The 22,757-nt window shown below is 44.7% G+C and overlaps 1 protein-coding gene across 2 annotated transcripts; it reads right to left on the reverse strand.

Moving 5' to 3' along the window:
• Window positions 1–519: 519 nt before the first annotated feature.
• Window positions 520–22,757, reverse strand: SEPHS1 (selenophosphate synthetase 1). 2 transcript variants are annotated; one of them, XM_032205819.1, is made up of 9 exons: window positions 22,655–22,757; window positions 20,005–20,268; window positions 16,909–17,012; window positions 12,706–12,813; window positions 11,762–11,916; window positions 10,894–10,984; window positions 7,504–7,603; window positions 6,061–6,273; window positions 520–1,854 (listed from the first exon to the last, which is right to left on the reverse strand). In XM_032205819.1, exons 2-9 carry the CDS (start codon window positions 20,195–20,197, stop codon window positions 1,640–1,642), a joined length of 1,179 nt encoding a protein of 392 aa, XP_032061710.1. In that variant the 5' UTR covers window positions 20,198–20,268; window positions 22,655–22,757; the 3' UTR covers window positions 520–1,639. The 2 variants fall into 2 exon arrangements, with proteins under 2 accessions (XP_032061710.1, XP_032061703.1); XM_032205812.1 differs by having other exon boundaries at window positions 20,005–20,272.

Below are 22,757 nucleotides of genomic sequence, written 5' to 3' on the forward strand. Positions count from 1 at the left end.
GGGAAGCTTTTGCAAGGAGCTGGTTCAGAGAAATGTGCTTGGTTCTGTTCCGCAGAATCGCACGGCGTGGCTTGGCTCCTGGGGGCTGGCAGCGTGGAGTTAGCAGCGACCGTGCAGCTTTACACACACCCTCCAAGGAAAGATGGGTTTGGCATTCCTTCCATGCCCAGCACTGCTCAAAAACCCTCATCTGGGTTAGAGCAGGCCCAGCCAGGAGACTCGCAGAGGATACAGAGAAAACAATTCACATCCATCGCATGCTTTGCGCTGACAAGTAAAATAAACACAGTGAAGCAGACAATGTGCTCGGAGATAACCTGCTTGTCCCCACATTCTGACACGCAGGAGGAGATACTCTCCATTACCAAGGGACATCACAGCTTGCAGAGCTGACCGAAGGAGTAACAGCAATCAGTATAATTACACTTGCATTAAAACAAAAGATAAAAGGAGGATTTCTCCTCTTTCCAGTTTGCAAGTCAGGTAGGAATCAAAAAAGTTCATGCGTTTATACAAGAGCAATAAAAAAAATTAAATATTTATTTTGAATAACAAGCTTAAGTTCAAGCTGCAATGTTGGCAATGTAGATTTTAAACACAGATCACAAAAGTGTGCACAAAAATGTATTTGAGCAAAGAACAAAATAATACTAAGAATTATACTAAACAGCTGCTGATTTTAAAGAAACAAAAAAGGCCTGTAATCACTATACAAAATATAAAATGTATTAAACACTACCATCCACAGAACAGAGGTTTATTTTAGTTTGATTATATTTAAAAATTATTTGTGTAGTTATTTATATAGTGAATTGTAAATGAATATTATACAGGAACCTCCTTTTGGTCTGCAAAACCTTTGTTGCACTATAGCACATCCAATCACATTGCAAAAAAAAAAAAAAAAAGATTATTTTTCCTTACTATCAATAAAGAAAATCATTGATAATACAGTAAATATTGTCAGGTCTACAAATAATGAAATTAAAAATGACTCCTTCGACTCTGAAGTGCTTTCCATGCAAAGTCAGCACTTGCTCGTTTAAACAGAGTGCACTACCAAGCAATGTCCAGGGTCGTAGATGCTCTTGGTAAGACTAAACCTTACAAAAAAATAAAAAATTAAAAAAAAAAAAAATAAAAATCAAAGATTGAATGTAATCATGCAACCATCTTACTACTGGGCATACCCACTGTGTCGCTTCTCCGATTTATTGCCTCTCTGGAATATCACTCAAGGCATCAAAATTAGACTTATGATAAATATACATATAATGAAAGGACACAAACTGCTATTCGACACTACTACTGGTAATGTCTGTGCTACGTGAAAGCACCTTTAAAAAGAGCCTATGCGGCAAGAGATAAGTGTCTAAAGATTCAAAATGAATCAACAGTATTGGATAACAATATAATTCTCAACTCAGAAGCTGCCTCAAGATTAGGTGCATCTTCAGTTAATGTAACAGGAAAAAAAGGCAATGGATTTTATTTCATTAATTGTATCCACTCATAAACTGACCTAAGGCCACCAGATGTGCAGACACAAGTTTTCTTTTCTTTTTTTTACAGTTCCTTTTAAATTGTAGGATGATAAAGGAATAGATCTATTTAAAAACAACCAGCTATTTCATCTACATTAAGAGGTGGCACCCGGCGTTGGGTTCACGTTCTGAGTGGCCACCTGTGGTGCAACTTCGATGATTCGTGGTTTGTCTATAATTCTGGCCGTGCGGTTGCCCTTCTCTACAATGCCAATAATCCATGCTTGGTGACCCTCGCCATATTTTGGAGACTTGATCTCGGCACAGAACCGTGCTGCTTGTTCCCGCGGTAAACAGATGAGGAGGCCTCCTGAAAAAGAACAAGAAAAAGCAGAGCGTTAAACGTCTGGTCGCAAAGTGTTTCAACCTAAACATGCCAAATCTCTGTTTGGACACACATTCGGGGACTTCGGTGGGGTCTGTTAAACTGCAGGACTCCAAGTGAAGACACGGTGGAAGTCTGCGAGCTCTTGTTGTACAGAAAAAGTTCAGTGTTTGGTACGTAAATGAAGCCAGATACACAAAAAAAAAGATGCTGGCAGAAGGACGTGGTGCTGATGCCAACAAATGACATAGGAGAACAACGCCAGCATTGTAAACTTCCAACAGAGGACTGCAAAGTGCCTCCGCAAGAAGCGTACACAGGAACGTTTTGGATAAAGGTCACATTCAGATACCTATAAGCACAGATTGGGAGCAGCTGATTCTGCGAGTAACCCCACTGCCTATGAGGAAATCCTTCATCAGAACAGGGCCGGTTACAACAGAGCACAGAAGGCCGAAAATTAAACCCAGGCTCGACCCAGTGCTCCGTGACAGTCAGTCCCTTTGACCCCTTTGTTAGAGGGGAAGTTTTCTAACCTTGTTTAGCCTTTCCTCTAAGATCTTTTCTTGCAGAGACAAGAGAAAAATATTTACTAATGAGTGCTTTTCAGAGGGAAAACCCTAACTAGCTAGCAGGGTTGCCATTTGGTCAGTAAGAACCCCTGCATTTGAAGAATCCCAAAGCACTGAAAAGGTGATTTTGCAAGTGAAATACCAGAGTGAGTTTTGTTGTCAGCTCTGGCACAAATTTCCAGGGGGTTCTAAGTCACTAAATATTTTGGTGCTGCCCTTTAATACCAAAAGTTACAGGTCTCCTGAATTGCTTATCTTTTTTTTACATTTATGCCGCACTGCAAATCTGTGGAGCACTGCAACACAGAGTAACAAATTCATCTCCAGATGCCTAATTAAACCTCAAAGCGTCGTGTGCTCCACACAACTTGCATAGTTCATGCCTACACAGTGCTACATCCCAACAGACAGCCTCTTGTAAGGATAATTTATAATTAGATGTTTTTTATGATAGTTTATAAGGATATGTGGAAGCATTAAAGTTATTTTTGGGGTTCTATATGAAGCAAATGAGTGCACCATCCAGAAAAATGCCTACGTCCTCACAGAGATTTCAGAATATAACACCCAGGTACCTCCATCAAAAACATAAACCAATAAAAATCAGTAACATGAAAACATTTAAGCTGCTCCACACATAGCAGACAAATCAATCGCAAAGGAACTATGTGCTGTTCCTGTGGAAGGCCCTAAATCAAACTGAAGAGTAACTCATGTCACAGTGCAGGCGAGGCAGGGAAGAGAATTATAAGTAGCAGGGCACAGAGAGTGCTGACCAGCCAGAAGGGAGAAGTGGAAGTACAGGGAGAAAGAGAACTAAGAAAGCACACGAGAATCTTCATTCTTCATCTCTTCCCCATACACTCGTCCTGCAATTTTGTTATCACGTGTATGCTCACCTTGTTAAAACTCTGGCAAGATCTGAAAAATGTACCAAATCCCAGCTAAAACATACTTCCACCTGCTGGCTGCACCCCCCGGTTTGATCAGCAATCCTTAAAAAAAGGTTATGGGGTACTCTTGATCAATCTCTTATCTTTGGGCAAGTCCTAAGGAGATTTTGAGCATTGCTGCTTTTAAGTGTTGTACTGCAAGCAGGAACTGGCAACAGAAACCTCCCAAACAAATCTCCTTGCTCCTGTTAAGGGCATTCTCTCACAACTAACAATGGGATAAAATCATCAGCCTTACCTCTCAGTGACACAGCAGCCCTTCCTTGCTATCCATCTGCCCATTTTCACAAACTGCACAGAATTACTGATTGAGACACTTCTACTATGCTAACAAAGTAGTCTGACACCAGTCAGCAGCTTCAAAAATTATTAGAAGAGGACTGACAAAAATATACACATGCTCAAGTATCCTAGAGCATCTCCCACAGAATAATTCTGTAACTTATTTCTACAAGAAAAACTAAGTAATAAACAGAATTAAGTTTTTTGAAACTGCAACTTTAACCATTACCAAGGAGTTGCCTAGAAGAGAGCCCAAAATGAAGCAAAAATGGGATTTTCAGAAAACATCACAAGCAGCAGTGCCTGGAGGATGGAACGGATGACACACGAGATCTTTCCAACACTGACTTTTGTCAACAGGTGCCCAGCAAATGTGCGCTGGGGAAAAAAAACCAACAGTCTTAAAATCCATTCACGTTGTCTTCCAGTAAATTTCTCGCTGCCTGCCCACTCTGCTGAAAAACATCTGTTCACAAATGAAGAAGCTACAGACAGAGCGTTTCTGGAAGCTTCGGGTATCAGAGAAAGAGTGTATGTACATATTACAGTAGGAACAGCCCCGAGCAGCCCTAAAAGGCATCCTCACAACTGGACATACAGCTGCTGCAGGGCACACGCTTGCCTCCAAATAAATCAACCCTGGGATGAAATCAAATTTAAGTGTTTTGAGGCACCCAAAGTTCACAACTAACCAGATAGTCTCGTTTTTTCCAGTCATCACCTATTTCTGTTGAAAGCTCAGGCAATTCTGAGTTTCAAAGATACTTCTTACTCTCATTCCCCAAAAGGGATTCAGAAGATGACTTTTCCCCTTCCATACTCCCTCTTTGTTTTTCCATTCCTTCAGTGAAAGGACAGCATTGTCCCCAGGATGCAGAAGGTGCAGCTCTGAGGACTCCAGCACTCAGTTTACAGCTAGACCATTCCCATGCCAGCTGCACGAAGCCCATGTCACAGCCACTCACCTGAAAGAGCATCTTGCAGCTCCACATCTGCAGCCAAGCTATTTTTCAGCCCCTCTGCAACTGATAGCAAATGTCCTGTATTGAGGGCAAGCAGCAGTGCCACTTGCACTCCGGTTATGCAGACTCCTAGGTAGAAAGAACCTGCCTGGTGCTACCAACCTTATTTACAGCTCACCAAACAGCCACCAGATATTTCTGGCCTCAGCTGACTGAAGCTGGATTTGAACTCCTGAAAGGGTTCATGTCCCATATCCTGTTACACAGCATCTGAGCCACACGCTCCCCGTAGGACAGAGCATCTGTTATAAACACAGATGGCTGAGGAACAATTCAGCAGATCGTGGCAAGTTGTGTATTCGCTGGGGGAAAAGTTTATGGCTCTCACTGTGGTGCTTCTTTCCAGAGCCTAGACTGTTTTGCTTCAAGGGGCCCCCTCTGTTGCGAACGGCAGAGAACTTGGATAATACTTTTGGAGAGCAGGAAGAGGGTGGGGAAGAGAGATAAGAAAAAAAGGCAGATTTGTTGCTGTATCTTCTCCATTTCCCAAAGAGAAAGAACAGCGAGATCAAAGAAGAAAAACAAAATGGAATAGGACAGTTCAAAGGGAAAATGAAGCACAAAGACTGCCAGCAGAGGAAGGTGATTATTCTGGTAGGTGAGGTGGCCTACCCTTAATATGACAGCGTTCAAATAGAACATCACAAGTTTTAAAATCACCTGATTAGTGTTTAAATGTTCATCTGAAATTAACTTGATGCTCATAGCCTGATGTTCAGTATGTCTGCATTAACTGTCACTGCAAGGGGCAGCTGTATTAAGCAGGGAACTCAAGAACTGAATGGGTCAGAGACCAAATTCTTTTCTTGCTGCTGCTCATAGCTCCTGAAGTCAGGCTGCATAAACTCAAGACAGAAAGTTTGTATTCTTGACATTTGCGTGCTGTGGACAGAGAAGGCTTCCCTCAGCCTGGCCCATTCAGCACTCAGCTTCGCACTCCTTCAGAATGAGAAACCGAACTCCACTTGTTTAATTGGCAGCCTACTGCAGGAGGCTCTACCTTTCTGAGAACGCTGTGCCAGCCGTGCTGGGATTTGTTCTTCTGGAGCTACTAGTTATGAGAAAAATGCATTTCAAAAGGATTCAGAACCATCACTGACCCTTAACTGTAAAATGTTCCAGATACCGGGCACGGTGATGGTTTCTGTAGGAGTGTTTCATAAGGAGACGTTCAGAGCAGGATGGTGGTTTGGAAATTAGGCTGAACAACTTAATTGTAAACAGTTGTATGGCTAATGCTCCTCAACTTGGACATAACCCAAATGAACTGTGATTCTCAGCACAAAGCGCGGCATTTATACCTCTGAAATGTTATTTAACTCTGATGGAGAGAAGGAAAAGGGTGGAACAACTGTCGCTTACCTGAAGTCTCTGGACAAGTCCCATGCATAAGGCCAAACATGTTTCCGCAAGCCTTACTGACAGCAGCCATCTTAGCAAGAACAGGAAGGTTGTGAATAACGAAGGACACCTCGTTTCGCTGCTGCTTGGCAAGGTTCTGTGCGTGTCCCAGGATTCCAAACCCTGTGATGTCCGTAGCTGCGTGTGCGTTGAAAGTGTGCATGAGTCCAGCAGCTTCAAAAGAGGGAGAAAAACCAAACAAATCAGGAAAAGAAGTACCTGGGAAAGTAACATTTCAACAGTATTGTGCACAGTTTGAATGAAGTTGCATACCTTTGATTCAAATCAGTTCTGCTTACTGTTTAAATTTTAAAAAAAGTGTTTGAGAAAAGATCACACTGGAACTTAAGTTCTTAAGCTCTTAATTTAAGTGTCCAGAGCAAATCCTGCCGGTTGTGGGGGAAGGGAGTGAAGCTGGGGGATGGACAGCCGCAGCCAGCCCAAGCCCCAGCCTCCCCACCTATGCATTCATTAAATTCTTGGGCATTTGCAACTACAGAGCCCTGGGTATCAGAAAGGCACCTCTGCATGCAGGACAATAGCTTCAGGTAGGAACATTTAAGCATTGTTAGAAGGGCCTGACAAAAGTGAGGGCAGAAAAACAAAGCCAAGAACTTTTTGCCCTTCTTTGGGGCTTCCCAGTACATGAGCAGGAGCGAGTTCTTTTCCACAAGACAATCCTGGTCATTTATTTTTCCTGGAAGACTTTGTGAAAGAATGAAAAAGCAGTGGGATGATGTAACAAATACCAAATGAAATCTGAATAAATGGGAGAAGAGCAATTTAACTGTTCCCGTTCCTTCAACTGGGAAGGAAGCATCTAATTCGATTCTCAGCTCCTCTACAGACACTTTGAGGAAAGGGAAATTCTGACTTAAAATTTCTACGGTAAAAGCAAAACATCCCCACCACCAAAATTTAAAGAAAAAATAAAGAATACATGTTCTACATATTCCATGCTTTGGGAAACACGTAATGTGACAGAAAATTAAAAAAATAAATTGAAGCACAAATAAGAGATTTTCCTTTTTTATTCCATTTCATATATTTTTTTTAAGCCTTGTTGCAGTCAGGTCCTCCTGAATTCTCTAAGCACAAAAAATAAAAAGGAACAAATCCCATATATTTCCCTTTAAAACATCCTCTAACTAACTCACTCAGATGAGTCATAATCATCTCCAGCAGCATTTGTGTTTTTGCTGTATAATTAAAAGAGGGCGTTTGATTTTAATTTGCTTGCTTCACAAACACTGAACAGCAGAAAGATGGGGAAGAAGGAAGGGATAAAGCAGCTATGTCGCCCTTCCCCACAGCAGTGAAATGAAATTAAGTATGGAATTAGGGGAGAATGACCAAAAACCCCACACTCTCCCCCACCTCCCCCAACACGTGCGTTTCCTTTACCTGTTCGGTTCAGCCGTGCCATATTCATCATTGCTTCCTGGTATGCTAGCTCTACATCTTCCTGCGTTACCACTAGTTTGATTTTATTCCACTTTTCTGGCTAATGGATGAAAGAAAGAGGATTTTTTTTAAGTTTTCATCTACAGATTTTAAAGCACATCCTTGTCACTTAAAATCTTTCATTCAAAACGCACTTGTGATTTTTTATTATTATTATTTTTAAGCTGAGTTTAAGAGGAACAGCCTGAGTGCTTCACTCAGAGATTCTGAAGCCTGCTGTACGTGCTTTACCCTGCCTGCACCCACGTGAAGTTCATTTAAAGGTCTATTGAGCACCTAAGCACCTCTAATATTGCTTTCACCTGCGGTGTAGTGGAGTGGAACGACCTACCCTGGGCAAATTAGTCCTTCAAGGCAACTTTCTGGCTTGAACTCTGTAACCAAGTGAAAGGAACTTTATCGCTGGATGTTGAGAATCTCTGGCCTCTTTGTTTTTAAAGAGAAAGTTCTTCATTTCACACCTGGGCACTCTGACCAAGAAAGGCCACTGCTACCCAGAAGTCCAGCTCTCAACAACGTACACTTCACTCTCGTGAAGCAGGATTAAGACAGTTTCATAAGCTTCCTTTACAGACTAATATCAGCACATCCTTCCACCCATTCCCCAGTCTCTCGCGTGGATTCATGCCTCCGTCACATGCTAAGAAATGCTTTTCATCCCAAAAGGCTGTCAGAACAATTTAGGAACTGGTACCTTATAAAGAGCAATTATTGTGTTCAAAACTGAAGTAATTCCAGACCCAGAAGGAAACAAAGCAACCATTTAACTGTTTAGATCAACACTACAAGCGGGTTTATTCTTTCTGCAAATAAAGTAAAATTACAGCGAACTGAAGTAAATAAAAATACGATTATTTTGGAGCCACAAAGCCTACACTGCCATTCCACAGCATAAGTGGATTAAAAAAAAAATTCTTACTTAACCAAAGTTGCAAAAACTGCTAAGAATTGCTGTATGATGCTGTGCTAGGGAAGGATCTTGTCAAAGAGGCCCTTATCCTTAAGAAGTGAGCACTGACTTCCAGGGGTGTAAGAAAAAAATCCAGACAGGGTGTAAGAAAAAAATCCAGGAAGGGTGTAAGAAAGGGAAAGAGGCTGGTCAACCAAAACCAAATCCTTTTTTTAAAGACTAAAGAAGTACAGGAGTAAGATGAGAGCTTCTGAAATGAGGTTGAGCTTGGTCTGACCAAGTAAGCACAACAAGCATTTTTATTTAGGTAAGGGAGAAAGCAGGAGGAAAAAATCAATGAGATTATCAGCACCTAGAACAGAATAAATATTAAACTGGCTTTGGGTAGGACTGAAAAACCTGATCAGTCATTTTATGCTAGTTTTGAAAATATCTTTTTGAGGCTGATCATGAGATGGAACAGATCAGATGCTAAGAATGGAAATCAGGAATGAGGTGAAAGCAGAACTAAAGGCTGAGGCTCAAACACAGGTAGGCTGTAAATTAGACACAAATTCCTCCCACTATAACAATCAGATACAGGTACAGTGGGATTAACAGACAGGAAACAGAAGGCAGAAAAGTTCACAAAAATCCTCAGAGAACTTTTAAAGCAAGCTTAGATGGACCCTTCCCGTTCAGAGGTCTCTCACAGCAGGGACTACAAAACCCTTCCTGGTCATGCACATCAGAGCAACCCCTTCCATCCCTGACCTGGTGCCCCGGAGCCCCTACAGAGCCCCTCTCCCTACAGCCTCTTCCCTTTGCACCCTAAAGAAGCTGCTGTCAGCAACACAGCCAGGGCTGAGCTGCAACCATGCTGCCAGGAACCAAGCAAGGAGGAAAATTTGGGCCTCCATTTGGATCTTCCATCCATAAAAGCAGTTCTCATGTGGTTATTGCCACGGGTTGTACTGTAGTTAGTTCCTTTGACTACTCACTACTGCTCTGTGTTTAAATACCACTTTTTGTCTGTTTGTTTTGATTTTTGTTTTGATTTTGTTTATTTTTAAAGCTTGTTTTGTAGCCACCTACCTCTACACTCTGTTTTTCCTGTCTTGCCTGGGTATAAACTTGCTGTGCTACGTACTTTATCCCACATACTTTTCAATACAAAGTCAAATTCCTTTCTGAAGTTTGATTTACAGGTGGATTTGTGATGGGTAATTCCAGTTTTATTTCCCTCCCCCTCTTTCACAAGACAAAGCAGCACAGCTACTCAGAATTTTTCCTACCACAAAGATATATGCTGTTTACACGGAGTAAGAGAATTGATTTCCTCGCTGTCCCCATTTTTCAGACCAGAAAGTGTTTCTGGTTGACAGTCAGCGAAATTAGAAGTACTTGAAATATGTGGAAACGCAGAATACCCTTAATTTGCGAGTCTGTTTGTCAGTATCATAACAGATATGTTAAGGAGTGAGATTATGGCCAGAAAACATGCTCTAAAACGAATGTCTTCTTTCATTTGATCTTCACATCAGGATCATCTGAGGCCTTGATCCTTTTATCTGACTGAAAAACAGAGGATTCAAAATGGCTAGGCCATACTCTACAAAAGGAGGAGAAACATTTCCCTAATTGCTCACACTTCAGACCCCAGTGAAGGTTTAAGCTGCTTCTCTCCCACTTTTTCTTTGGAATTAGGATTCATCTGACAACGCAGTGGGCGACAGTCAAGACTAAGTAGATTTCAGCTCACTCCTCTGCCTGCCTATTGGCTTGGTAGTCCCAAAAGTAGAAAAAGCTGCATCTTTTTTAAAATGTAAACTGAGCAGTTCTAGTTCTGAAGACACGGACTGGGAGCCAGACAACATAAGCAGATGCCTATTTTGTAGTCACTTTTCAGTTCAGTAGTTCCATTTTTGCCCGAAGTAACAGATGGAAATATGTCTACATACATAATGCTGCTGGAAATATTCTTACCGAACGCACAGGGTGAAACATGGAGCTAATTCCGTGTACACAAGCAGCAAGCCCATGAACACAGACAGCAATCTTGGCCTAATTGACATCAATAAGCTTCTGCCAACTACTTTGGCACATGGAATAGGGCATAATTTTACCCAGGGTGCTAGTCTGTTAGTCAACAATTTTGTTTATTGCAGCAATGCCTGAGAGCTAAGAATTAGACCCAATTAAGTTAGGTTCACGAAACGCAAACCAGTAAACTGCCTCGATTCCAAAGAGCTTCATGTGTAAGTGGATAAGGCTGACACCCCAAGGAGGAGGGAGGGGAGAGAGGAGGATCAGTCCCAGCTGAGGACTCAATAAACTTCTCACACTACTGAATTTTTTCATTTTGAGATGTTGAGAGAATAGGGAAGGTCACCTTTACCCCATGTCCCTCTTCCCTGCTTCTTTTTCTGCGGTGTACTCACAATATCTAGCCACTGGTGGACAGCTACGGCCACTTGTGTTCCCAAGGGTTTAGTTAATACAAGCACATCTCCTGGCACTGCATTGTCTGGCCTGAAAACAAAGAATTCATATATTAATTACAGAGAGCGATTCACACATTAGTAGGAATAAGTGCTGATAATTATATTTTCACAGACCCGTGTATCTTATTGTGCAGATAAAAAAAAAAAAAAGACTAATTGTGGAATTACCCTTTGGGATTCATCGCCAAGGGGAATTACTGAGCAAAAAAGCAGCAAACTTATTTAAAAGTGCTAATCCTCCTTTCTAGGAGAACAATGCTTGCAGTCAGACACGCTAAATTACGTCTCTTCTTTCAATTTACCGGAGACATAAGATAGGATAGGGGAAAAAGTGGGCTAGGTCACTGAGGACATAAGCCTAGCACCACTAGGATCCCAAATTCCTTTGTATGCTGCAGCATGCCACAGTAGGATATTCAGGACTGGCTACTGTTAAACAGCCAGGCTGATGTAAACACAGCAATTCTCCCGTTCTCTACAGCAATTAAAAGGTTAATTGGGAGATTTTTATACATGCATTTTAAACCAGGACAGAAATTTATGTCCCAAAGCAGTCTTCAGTACCTTTAAAGGTTAGAAGCTTAACTCTCAGAAGAGACAATAAGATCAAAAGATACTGTGGGGAAAGTAAAAGGCCATGTAAAAGAAGTAGAAGGATGTGGCATCTGTTGAGTGCTACGGACAAATGCAAGCAGGAGAAGGCACTGCTTTATTCATCAGGGGACAGATCACAACACAGTATTTAAAGGATTTTTACTGTATCCCTTCAGACCAATGCCTTTGATTGTTCAGTGATTTAACTTACATTATAAATTCATTAGGCTGACAGACTGTCGTGGCCACTCCTCCTAAAACAATCCAGGGATTTAACACTGTTTGGCCACCAGTAACAGATGTTCCTGCCTCTTCTGCTGCATCTTTGAAACCCTGGATAATTAGAGGCATCACTTTGTCTCTTTCCTAGAGATCAAAACAGAAGTCAGAGTTCCGTACACAGCAGTACGAGCCATTTCAAGACCAGTCCGGGCCTTTAATCACTCAGGTCAAATCCCCTCACAGCAAATAGCTCATGAAGAAAAAACAACAGCCTCAGGAAGAAGGCAGCTTCCTGAAAATTGCATGTTATGCCATAAAGCAGCTCCTCCATAAAGGATGCTGCAGAAATATTCTCCAAAAGTAGAATATTAAATATAAAAAGTAGAGAATATTAAATATAAAAGTAGAGAAGTCAGAGAGCTCTGAAAACTCAGAACTGTCCTGCTGCTGTAAATCAGGTACAGCCAGCAGTGCAGTGCAATCAGGCAATGTTAAATCAGGATGCATTTAGCCTCCCCTAACTTGGAAAATTTCAACTTACTTCCTTCTAAGAATAAACACTCCTTTTTTTTGGCTAGAGCAAACGTACATACATGCTGGTCACTTCCACCACAAAGAAATGAAAATAAAAGCAATCTATTTCAGTTTCTTGTGCTTAAAGTGCTCAAAGCTTGCATGAGCAAACCAGAAGTTTCTATTTCTGTGGTTATCACAAAGCAGCAGCAGATTACAATGCCACAGAAAACTTTTAGCAAGTAACCTCAGAAAGTTTATGAGGCAAGACCCGCACTATGAACTGTGGCTCTCACTAAAACCACCTCTTGTTTAAAAGGTTTCAAACTTTGAGGTGAAAATACAACAATAAAAAAATACATTCTGAGTACGCATAGCTGTTTGGGTCCTTACTTCAAACGCAGTTACCCCGAATCTTACCCTATCTGTCATTTTATTGCTGATTCCAAGGAGCATCAACATGTTGTCGCATTCTGTGACCCCCATGGCATAAAGGTCACTTAAGACATTGGCACACGCTATCCGTCCCTGAAAAAGAAAGAAAAAAAAAATCTGCTGGGCTGTTTGTGTACGTTCAGACAAACACCTGCCATAAACGAGACATCTAGCACGAGCTGGGGCTCAGAGAGCTGCTTATTCTGTGATTCTGCAATTATTCCACAGGCTCCTGCACTCAGAAACCCATCCCAAAACGTGGTGTGATCCGTTCCATACGTGTCCCTCTAGAAATGCAGATACCTGCTCCTTTGGCAGGTAAGAAGAGAATTTATCCCAGCTGCCTTGCTCTCAGTAGCTACAGAGGGACCTCATGAGTTTAGACTCTTATTTTAGAGGCTGACATTAGACCAGAGAAAATCCAGCTTTGATAACGAGCTCAGCTCACTTAAACTGATTTGCTTCTGTTCCCTCTCGTCCAGCACAGAACTGTACACATTGCTGATGAAGACTACGGTGTGTCAGTTTACACCTGCTAGGCAGATGATCCCAAAATCTAAAGCTGCAGTCTCTTCTGAATTCGAATATATAGGAGACAGGGAGCTGGATGAGAAAGCTCCTCTGCACCACCCCAGAGGCCACGTTACTCTCAAGTTTTCAGGACAGCACGCTTCTTTGCAGGGGCCACAGCTGTGCTAGCAGCACACAGGCACACTCAGGTGGCTCTTGTGTTAGGATTTCAGTAAGAAGCTGCCTGCAGAAGAGAGCACGTGCTGGAGATTGAAGAGCTCAGGTCTCCCAGATGCTGGCCGTGTCACTGCTTGGAGGCACGCACAGCTGCTGAGGCAAGGTGTCTGCCTGATCCACACCACCTGTGTGAGGTGGGAGATGTTCCTGCTCTGGCACTGTTCAAGCAAAAGGAGTTTTCCTACAGCACGTAGGCTTTTATAAACTTTTGTGCGTACAAACATCACCAATAAAACCCTCTCCGAGAGATGCAGAGGGGTCTTCGACAGGAGACTAAGGAGTCCTGAAGCTGAAAGGACTGAGAAAGGTTCACCGGGGTCACGTGAGCTTAACTACTCTCATTTTGCTAAATGAATGGATCTCAATTAGCCAGCAAGTCAGGTGGGTTTGGGTTATGAACCCGGCAGAGACGAGACATCAAGTTTCCTGATGAAGATGCAGAACCTTCTGACACGGGAGGTGTCCCAAGGGAGGGACAAATAATTTCAAAATACTTTCTAAAATAACATTCTGGTGTGTTAATCTGGAAGACTCCACGCATATTATTAAAAGATTTAGGTTTACAGCTGCAAAACTGCAATCAGCATCTGGTTCGATGATCTTAAATCTATGTTTTTGATCAAATTCAGAAGCAATGCCACTGCGGTAAAAACAGCACGCTTATTCAACATGATTTGGAACACAGAAATATGCTTTAGCTGGAAGACAGATGGGGGGGAGAACATTTGAACACATTTCCACGTTTCTGCCATCCCCCAAACTCTTTAGTCACACACCCAGGGTTTGGGGTTTGTTATTCAAGAACTGGAATTATCAGGCAGTTGCTTGCCTTTCTGATGACCTGAAATAAAACCTCCAAATCACAATTAAGCACGATCCAGTTTTTCATAAATTAAAGAGCTTCCAGTGGCATCAGGGGAATCCCTTGTGTGTTTGGAAACCAGAGTATGTTTTAAATTACACTACTAAGAGGAGAACGAGCTGCGGACTGTGTGGTTTGATAGATCCTGTTAAGCTCCTGGATGCTTAAGGACACTAAAGCCTGTCGTTTTCCTTTTCTGGAAGAGGACTATCAAACTGTTCTCCGCTATCTTCAGTATTTACCAAGCAAACTGCTGGTTTATGCCCTCTTAGGCACAGCAGATAAGTTTTTCAAACCACACTGACAAGAGCTCTGTATCGTAGCAGTCAGAGGCCAGCCTAACACCGCCCTGCCAGTTGGCAAAACCTTTCTGGAAACAAACCCGGGGAGTGCAAGCCTCAAGTCTGAAGCAGCAGAGGGAATGATACGTGGCTTGCAAACACTGATAAACGGGACAGGACTCACGGGCTGGTCAGCTGAGCTGTGTCCCACACGGCTCACTGGGACACAGCAATCTCCTCGCAATACCAAGAGGTATTTATGAGGGCAGAAGAACAGGTCCTTGTAAGAGAAGGGGGAACGGAGCCCACCCTTTAAGCATCCGATTTCCTGCTCTTGTACTCCAAAAGGCATCTCCACACCATCCCAGAGGGGTGGCCGGTAGCAATCCTACTACTGGTGGCTTGGTACTTAACTGGAAACCCATTTTCAATTACCTGTAACCTTTCCAACCTCAGGCCATCTAAACTGAAAAGTCCTGTGCGGGACATAAACTTTACAGACACACACCCTGGGATGCTTCAGCCAACGTGGGTCAGGTGTTTTCAAGAGCAGAGCTGAAGAGAAGGGGCACAGGGAGGAGGAGGAGGGATGTTTTGTGTGTTTGTTTTTCTGCTTGGTTAAAAGCAAAGTATTTCGGTTACAAAGTTTAAAAACTTCATCACTGTCCATTTTCCAAAGCAAAACTCAGAAATTCAGCTGGAAGGAAGTAGCAATCCCTGTTTCCCCCAGAACTCCAGTCCCTGAGTGGGAGAGGTCTGAGAGCAAGAAGGCTTATGATACCTCCCATTCTCAGGCAGCTTTTAAGAAGAAACACCTGCCTGCAAACAGATGGGAAGTGGCGAGCCATCACACCGCCATGGGTGCTGATAAGGGAGAGAAGTGCAGAACCTGAGAGCTCGGAAATGCCAAAGTTACAGCTGCGCGGGGATCCCAGCAGAGGCTTTAACTGAGATGCGGCCACAGAAGTCGGACTAAGGCCAACTTGCCATTCCTCTCCTACCACACAGGCCTAAACCTCATCTGCACACAGACTCAGCTCTTGCTGCTGCAGCATCTCAATCCCTTTGGGTCCCCAAACACAACAATCCCCACCCCCACCACCTCCTTCTTATGCTACCCCTTACAAGTTTGGGTTACAGGGTGAGAAAAGAAAGTTTCTCAGCTGGTGAAGCTGAAAGCTACTCACTGACAAGATCTTTTTTTTTTTTCCTCTGCTCCCTGGCAGTTCCCAGCTTGAAATCTGAATCAAATTTCTCAGGAGAGCTGAACTATGAACTCTAGAAACTAGTCAGGGATCTTGGCTGCTCAGTCAGCAGAAGGAGCGCTCTGCTGGAGCGGAAATCAAAGGAGCTCTGCTAGCTTATGTGCACAGGCAACACCTGGTCAAGCGTGCTGAAAACACTGCCCCAATCGCAAACTGCACGTCCCAAACCTACCCAACAGGTCTCACAGACACCTGAAGAAGAAGCGATCACATAAACAGCAGTACAAGCCTGCTGTCATGCCAAGGAGCCACACTGAAATCACAGGGAACTCAAATTCTAGCATTTTTTAACTGTAGTTTAAAGAAAGCTTGCTGGGGAGATCCTTCCAGCTTCACCAAGACCTTTTAATAACACACATTTGTCTCTCCATCATCTTCTGTTCGAGCCAACACTGATCACCATCTCACAGCACCACGGAGGGGTCTGTTGCAATGAACTAAGTGAAATGAATGCAGAAAGAACCAAAGACGCAGAAAATGTGACTTCTGACAAGTCATTTCAACTCGTCCTGCTGTGAATGGATAGTAGGGTGGGAAACCTGGTGTTCACAAGGCACCCTGAATTGCCAGATACTATTACCACCTCCTGACATTTAGCAGTAACAAGTTACCTGGTTATTTCAGAACCTCAAGTTAAAAAAAAAAAAAAAAAAAAAGGCCAACTACAATGCAGCGCTCCTCGTAAGCAGAGGTTTCTGTCTGCTGCTTCGTGGATGGCTCTTTTTTCCCCCCTTTAAGGCTTTTCAAGCCGAATCTCATGGAACAGATGGAGGGAAATTTGAATTAGAGGTGACAGATTGCCCAGCTTTCACCTCCAGCCACAGTGCTGCAGCATTCCTGGCTGACACGGAAAGGACTGCAGGATAAAACAACGCCTTCCCCTTCCCACTGCCATGTAGGAAAGGCTGTGAGCGCAATTAAACAATTAACGCTGCACATCTACACGAAATGGCCCCAAATGCCATCAGATAAGCGAGAAGCACGAATCAAATCAGTAATGTATGTATTTAGTAATTCCATTTAGCCAACTTACCATCATATAAGGGTCATCCACAATAGGATAAATATAATCTGTTGTCTGAACCAACGACAAACCTCCGTGTCTTAATGGAATAACGCAAGTGTCCATCCCAATTCCTGCAAAGAGAGAAATGCATCAGTGAGGCAACTCTGTCCTCAGCTGGCTGTTGCTCCAAAGAAAGAGCCCTTACAATAGGCATCTATGAAATCCAGCTCTCAGTGCTGCCTGAACAGAGGTGGCAAATCCCTTCCCTGGAGAAAGCACGGAACAAAAAGAACAGGAAAAATGAGAAAAGAATGGAAACTCCTGCTTGGAACAGAGCAGAAATGTAAATGGCTGAAAGGGAGAAGGAAACTTTCTACGGTTTGTTGCAGCACAGTGAAAGCACGCTGCTTTTAGCATCTGTGCTTTTATCTCTGTGCACTTACAGTTAAAAGGAACTAGGTAAACCAACGTTGTCACAAACTAAAAGGTTTTCCCGTTACTCCCATCTTGACAGAAGCATAATGACAGTTCTCAAAGGGCACAGCTTCCCATCAAGGGCATTTCCTCACTTCTGGAGGGAGAAAAAAACCACCCTAAGCCACAGCCTAGGCCCTCAAAGGGTGATTCAGCCACTTGCAGCTTCTGCGTTCACCTCGTCTTACTTCTGTGAGACCGAAAGGCAGCCAGGCGATCTGCCAGGCAGGGAAGCTCCTTTGAGAAAAACCACAATACCACACCAAGCGAAGCCTTCCCTGACAGGGGAAGGTTTCAAACAGAATAAGCAACGGTAAAAACCTCCAGGCGCTCGCCGGGATGTGAGGGCCTGCCCAAAAATGCAGCGGGTGGCAAATCCAACCCACGGCAGCTGCCCCGTGTCCCCCCTGTTGATAAATTCTGATAAATTCTGCCTTGTGGCAGCAGCAGGTAGCTCACCTCCTCCCCGGGCTGACAGCGAGCTGCCTGGCTTTACTTTGTGCACCTCACAAGGAGAGACCCTTCAGACAAGCAGGAAAGGAAACGTGCTGCCTACCTAGAGCTATGAGGCAGCATTTGGCAGCGTCCTGTGCAGGAACCCTGCAAGCTGCTGCCATCCGAGCTCCTGCTGAGGGCACGGAGCTGAAGGCCTGCCAGACAGCAGCCACACAGGCAGGTGGAGAGCTGCAGAGGCAGAAGATGTAGCCTCAGAAGAGAAGGGGTACTAAAAGCAGTAATTTAGGGTTGCTCATCCTCTGCAGAAGCTTCCAAGCTGCTATGCCTGACACTTAACATCTCTGGAACAGTGCACTGGAGCAGTTACAGAGGAGATACAGAATTTACTTTGCCCTCAGCTCACCCCTCCGGGCCATAATGTTGCAGGACTGACTGCGCTTGGGAGGGTTTTGACGTTGCAGCCAAAGTGCTGTTACACAGGCGGGCACCACGGCCTTTCTGAGGCTACGTTTGTGTTCCACACAAACAAAAACACAAATGAAGGAGGCTGATTAAATAAGAGAAATGGAATCAGAATCTAAAAACGTGTAACAGCTCAGAGAATTAGTACCAAGCTTGTAGTTTCTGAGATTGCTCTGGGTATCGCCACATTAAAACTCAAACTGAGTGAAGCTGAGCCTGTTTGTGGGAATTTCCCTTGTGAGCGCACCTCAAAAGCACTGTGCGCACACACAGCCTGGAAAGCTTCCAGGCTAGCCCTTCTAAGCACGAGGCATCAGAGGTAATTAATACCTCATTTACCTGAGGACAAATTTGTCAAAGGGATACTCACCGTAAAAGCACATATAAAAAGAGATCTGCTCTCTCCACCTCCTACTGCTAACACATTTCCTGCTACATCGCAACACACCTAGGTACTGATGGCATCACTCTGCTTTTTACCTCATCATAAAACTGGAGAAAAATCTCTTAGCAGTTCCCATTACAGGTTAGAGCCTCTAAGTTTATAAGAGCAAAAAACCAGCTAGAATATTAAACCTAAACCAAACTGTTACTGATTTCAGAAATTGGCCAGATTGAAACGTTGCCGTGAATAACATTTAATTAAGGAAAAACCAACACGTAAATAGCAATTTGGGTATAAAAGAAGCTCCAAGTGTCCCTCATTAGGGAATATGAAATTACGGTGCCACCCCAGCTCCACACAATAGGATTGCTATTGTTGAAGCCAGAACACGGGCTCCTTACTAATCTCTCACTGAATTCAATCTCCACTGGAATAACGGGTTGCAACCTGTTAGCCTGCTACCAGACAATTAGCCACGTTAAAACAATTTTGAAAAAGGCTATCGGGTACTAAACTGATAATTAAATAATTTCAGAATAAATACTACATTGATATTCCTAAGCTGAGGGAAAAATCCATACTGCGCTGCAAAGCAGAGCTTGAATACGCCGGGCTGAGTAAATAGGCAAACAATTAAACGTGTCGTTAAGCACATATCTACACTCATATCTGTATCAACGTTAGGCACAGGAGCTGGTATCAAAACAACTACATTCGCCCTGCTCCCCGTGAAGGTGGCTTGTGCGGGTTGTTTTCCCTCTTTGCTTGCATCATTGTGCAAATAGCAAAGAGAAAGTGAAGCTGGCAAGAAACGCAGAGGTCTTGGAAAGAGCCTCTCCCAGGCAGCTTCCACAGGTGAGCAGAAAGGTTAGAGCGGGGTGGAACGAAAGGGAAAAAAATGACAGCTGCGAAACAATCCGCTCCCAGCCTCAGCTGGGGTGAGCAAGTTTCCCCTCACTCACTTTTCTCTGCCCCAGAGAAAAGGGGAACTTCACCTCTAAGGACTACTCATTGCACAAATTTTAAAAGGCAGAGCGTTACTTTAACACTCCAGAAATTAACTGATATTACTTCAGTTTGCAAAGCATCTACGGGGAAGAGGGTGAAGGGGGAGACTGCAATTCCTACGCACGTGCCTATTGTTAATTAAGGCCGTTCCTGACCATTTTATTTTCATAGCTGAGCGCACTGCAGGATGATAAATAATTATTCTCGCATCCCAGATGCCAACCAGATTAATCCTCCCAACGTCTGGGTGATAACGCATGCGTTACACACCACACAACATCGTCACAGGGGTTAAACAAACAGCAGAACCACGTGTGTCTAGAGGAGCATCTACTTACCCAGCCTGGGCATAACTGCCCCCAGGAACTGTTCGTCTTCCTGAAAATGGTTTTCTTGGAGAGATTCGAGCAATTTCTGTAACACATCCTGAGGCACTTTGCAGCCTGTCCCTTTCAGTTCGGTGAAGCGGGTCAGTCGGAAGCTCTTGTCCAGCTCGTAACTCTCCGGGTTAAACGACTCCCGAACAGACATGGTTCTCCTGCACGCCCCGCTGGCCCTTCCCACCCCAGAGCAACGGGATCAGGGCTTCTCCGCCGAGCAGTCTGACTGGGAAAAAAAAATAGGGACAATTAGAAAATCCCAGGAGCTACAAGACGCCAGGCCCTGCACGAGGTTAAAAAGAGAAAAGCGCCCCGTGTAGCCCACCTTAATTAACATTAATCTCACGAGCGAGCCACTTTTTTTGTCTAGTGGCTCGGCTTCGGGTCTGATGTAAGAGGCTGAAACTGCAGCATCCACCTGCTGTCCTTGGGGGAAAACACAACGCTGGCGCTGTGTTCGCACAGGTAAGAGAAGAACAAAGACGCCGCAGTTCCTCGGAGCGCTGTACCCACAAACACGCCGCTTTACCTTGCCCTGTGTGCACGGGCCTAAAAATCCCTACAAGTTTCCCACTTCTCGAGCCCCTTTTTTAGTCAAGCAACCAGCCCGAGAGTACGCAGAGAGTCGTCCGTTAGAGTGGTAATGTAAAAAGACACTGATGTAACTCATTTAATAAAATTCTTAACAATGCACGTCTAATTTTAGAACGTTTTTCCACTCTGACTCACATACAGCACACTCCAAAACTAATAAGGGGCCTAGCTCAAACGCTGCCTTCTAAACAGGGCCGGCCGTGCTACAATGCAGTTTGTCTTCCTCGGAGGAAAAAAAAGCTTGCAGGAGTTACTAAAAATGACCCGTACGCAGCGGTTTCTTAGAAAGCAAGGGTCCTGCCACGAGAGAAAATGGCAAATAAGAGAGCAGCGTGCCCAAACCTGGCAGGAGGTTAAGCTGGGAAGTTAGAAAAATGAAAAAGAAAACAGTAAGTGCCTGGCGTTGAGTACATTGAACAGCACAAAATGTATAAAGAAGCGAATCTATGGGGCTGTGCAACCCATCTGCCAGTTGTTAGCAGTTATGCCAAGTTATATCAGAACATCTCAGCCTGCTGATTTGCTGGATGTATTGTGTACGAATCGGAGCTGGAAGCTCGCTGTGATAGGGAGCCCAGCTCCCCTGTCCGGCGCTCTCCCTCCTGGCGGGGAGGCGTGTCGCTTGTTTAAACCCAAATCTCCCCAAGCACAGGCACGGGCAGAGATCCAACCTCCAGCTCCAGGAACGTGTCTTGGATGAGCAATGAACCCGGTCCGGAGCTGTCGCCTTCCAACGTGAGCCACTAATGCACTCGCCATCCAAAAAAACCAACAAAACAATAAGAAAAGGAAGAAAGATAGAGGCTGAGAAGGAACCTGTCAGCGGAGAGGGGAGACAAAAGCTTTGCGAGGAGGGTTTTTAGGGGGGTTTTAGCACTTTTTAGCACTTTTGGTTTTAGCCTGCAGGACCCCGAGGCACAGCCAGCCAAGCTCCCTGCTCCGAGAAGGAAGGCTGAAAGGAGCCAGGACGCTTTGATTTAATGGGAAACACCCACAGAGAGAGGACAGTCGCTTTTTTTTGTTAAAAAAAAAAATAAATTAATTTAATGAAGGTTTGAGCAGAGCGCGCAGCAGCGCCCCGCAGCCTGCCGGGGCGGCGGGTCCTGGTGGCAGCAAGCACCTCCCGACCCTTGCTTTAAGGGAGCGACGTGATAAATAGTCAAATAAATAAAAAATAATAATAAAAAAATAATAAAATAATAATAAATAAATAATAATAATAATCAAGTTTCACCCTTGAGCTGAGGGCTGGGGGGGGGGGGATACAAACGGTGGCTCTGGGACACCTTCAGCGGCCGGCTGGTGCCTTCGGCCTCTGAGGGGAGGAAGAGGAAGAGGAGGAAGATGAAGGAGGAGGGGGAGGATGAGGAGGAAGAGCAGCAGCCGCCCGGCATGGGGGCGCCCCCCCCCTCCGCCACCACAGAGCGGGCACGGGGCCGCGTGTGAGGGAAGAGGAGGAGGAGGGCGATGAGGATGATGATGATGATGAAGGTGAGGAGGAGGAGGAAGATGAGGAGGAGGCGCGGTGCAGGTAAGCCGCCCCCCCCCCCCCCATATTCCCCCTCAGCGCCTCAGGCGCGCTCCCGCCTCCCTCCCCCCCCTTCCCCTCCCCTCAGGAAACAAAATGGCGGCGGCGGCGGCGGCGGCGGGCGGGAGGGGGGGGGGGAAGAGAGAAAAAAAAAAAAAAAAAAAAAAAAAGAAAACCGCCGGTTTAACCCATTCGCTGCCGGCGCGGGGCGGGTTTTCCTTTTTTTTTTTTTTTAATATATATTTTATTTATTTATTTTTAAAGCGGCGCGGCGCTCGCCCTCCTCCTCCTCCTCCTCCCCCTCGCCTTTCTCCTCCCTTCTCCCGAGTCCTGACCCCGTGAGGGGGGGGGGGAAGGAAGGAAGGAGGCCGGCGGGGAGCCCGAAGCCGAAGCGCACCCCCCCTCACCCCCCCCCCCGTTTCCAGCGTGAGGCGATTTCCCCTTTAACCCCCCTCCTTCCCCTCCCTCCTTGGGTCTCCCCCTCACCGGCTTCGCCTCCTCGCCCTCCGCCTCCTCCCGCGAACGGGGCTCCCGGCCCAGTCCCACAATGCACCGGGCGCGGCGGGGCTCCCTCGGCGCCGCCTGAGCA

This window comes from Aythya fuligula, chromosome 1 (assembly GCF_009819795.1).
Source record: "Aythya fuligula isolate bAytFul2 chromosome 1, bAytFul2.pri, whole genome shotgun sequence".
In the NCBI taxonomy this organism is placed as follows: Eukaryota; Metazoa; Chordata; class Aves; order Anseriformes; family Anatidae; genus Aythya; species Aythya fuligula.

Coding starts and splice junctions, on each gene's coding strand:
- SEPHS1 (XM_032205819.1), bottom strand. CDS start 20,197: ATGTCTGTTCGGGAGTCGTTTAACCCGGAGAGTTACGAGCTGGACAAG. Junction 12,814..16,908: donor TGGATGACCCTTATATGATG/GTAAGTTGGCTA, acceptor TTTCTTTTTCAG/GGACGGATAGCGTGTGCCAA. Junction 10,985..11,761: donor CAGCCTAATGAATTTATAAT/GTAAGTTAAATC, acceptor CTTTGTTTTCAG/GCCAGACAATGCAGTGCCAG.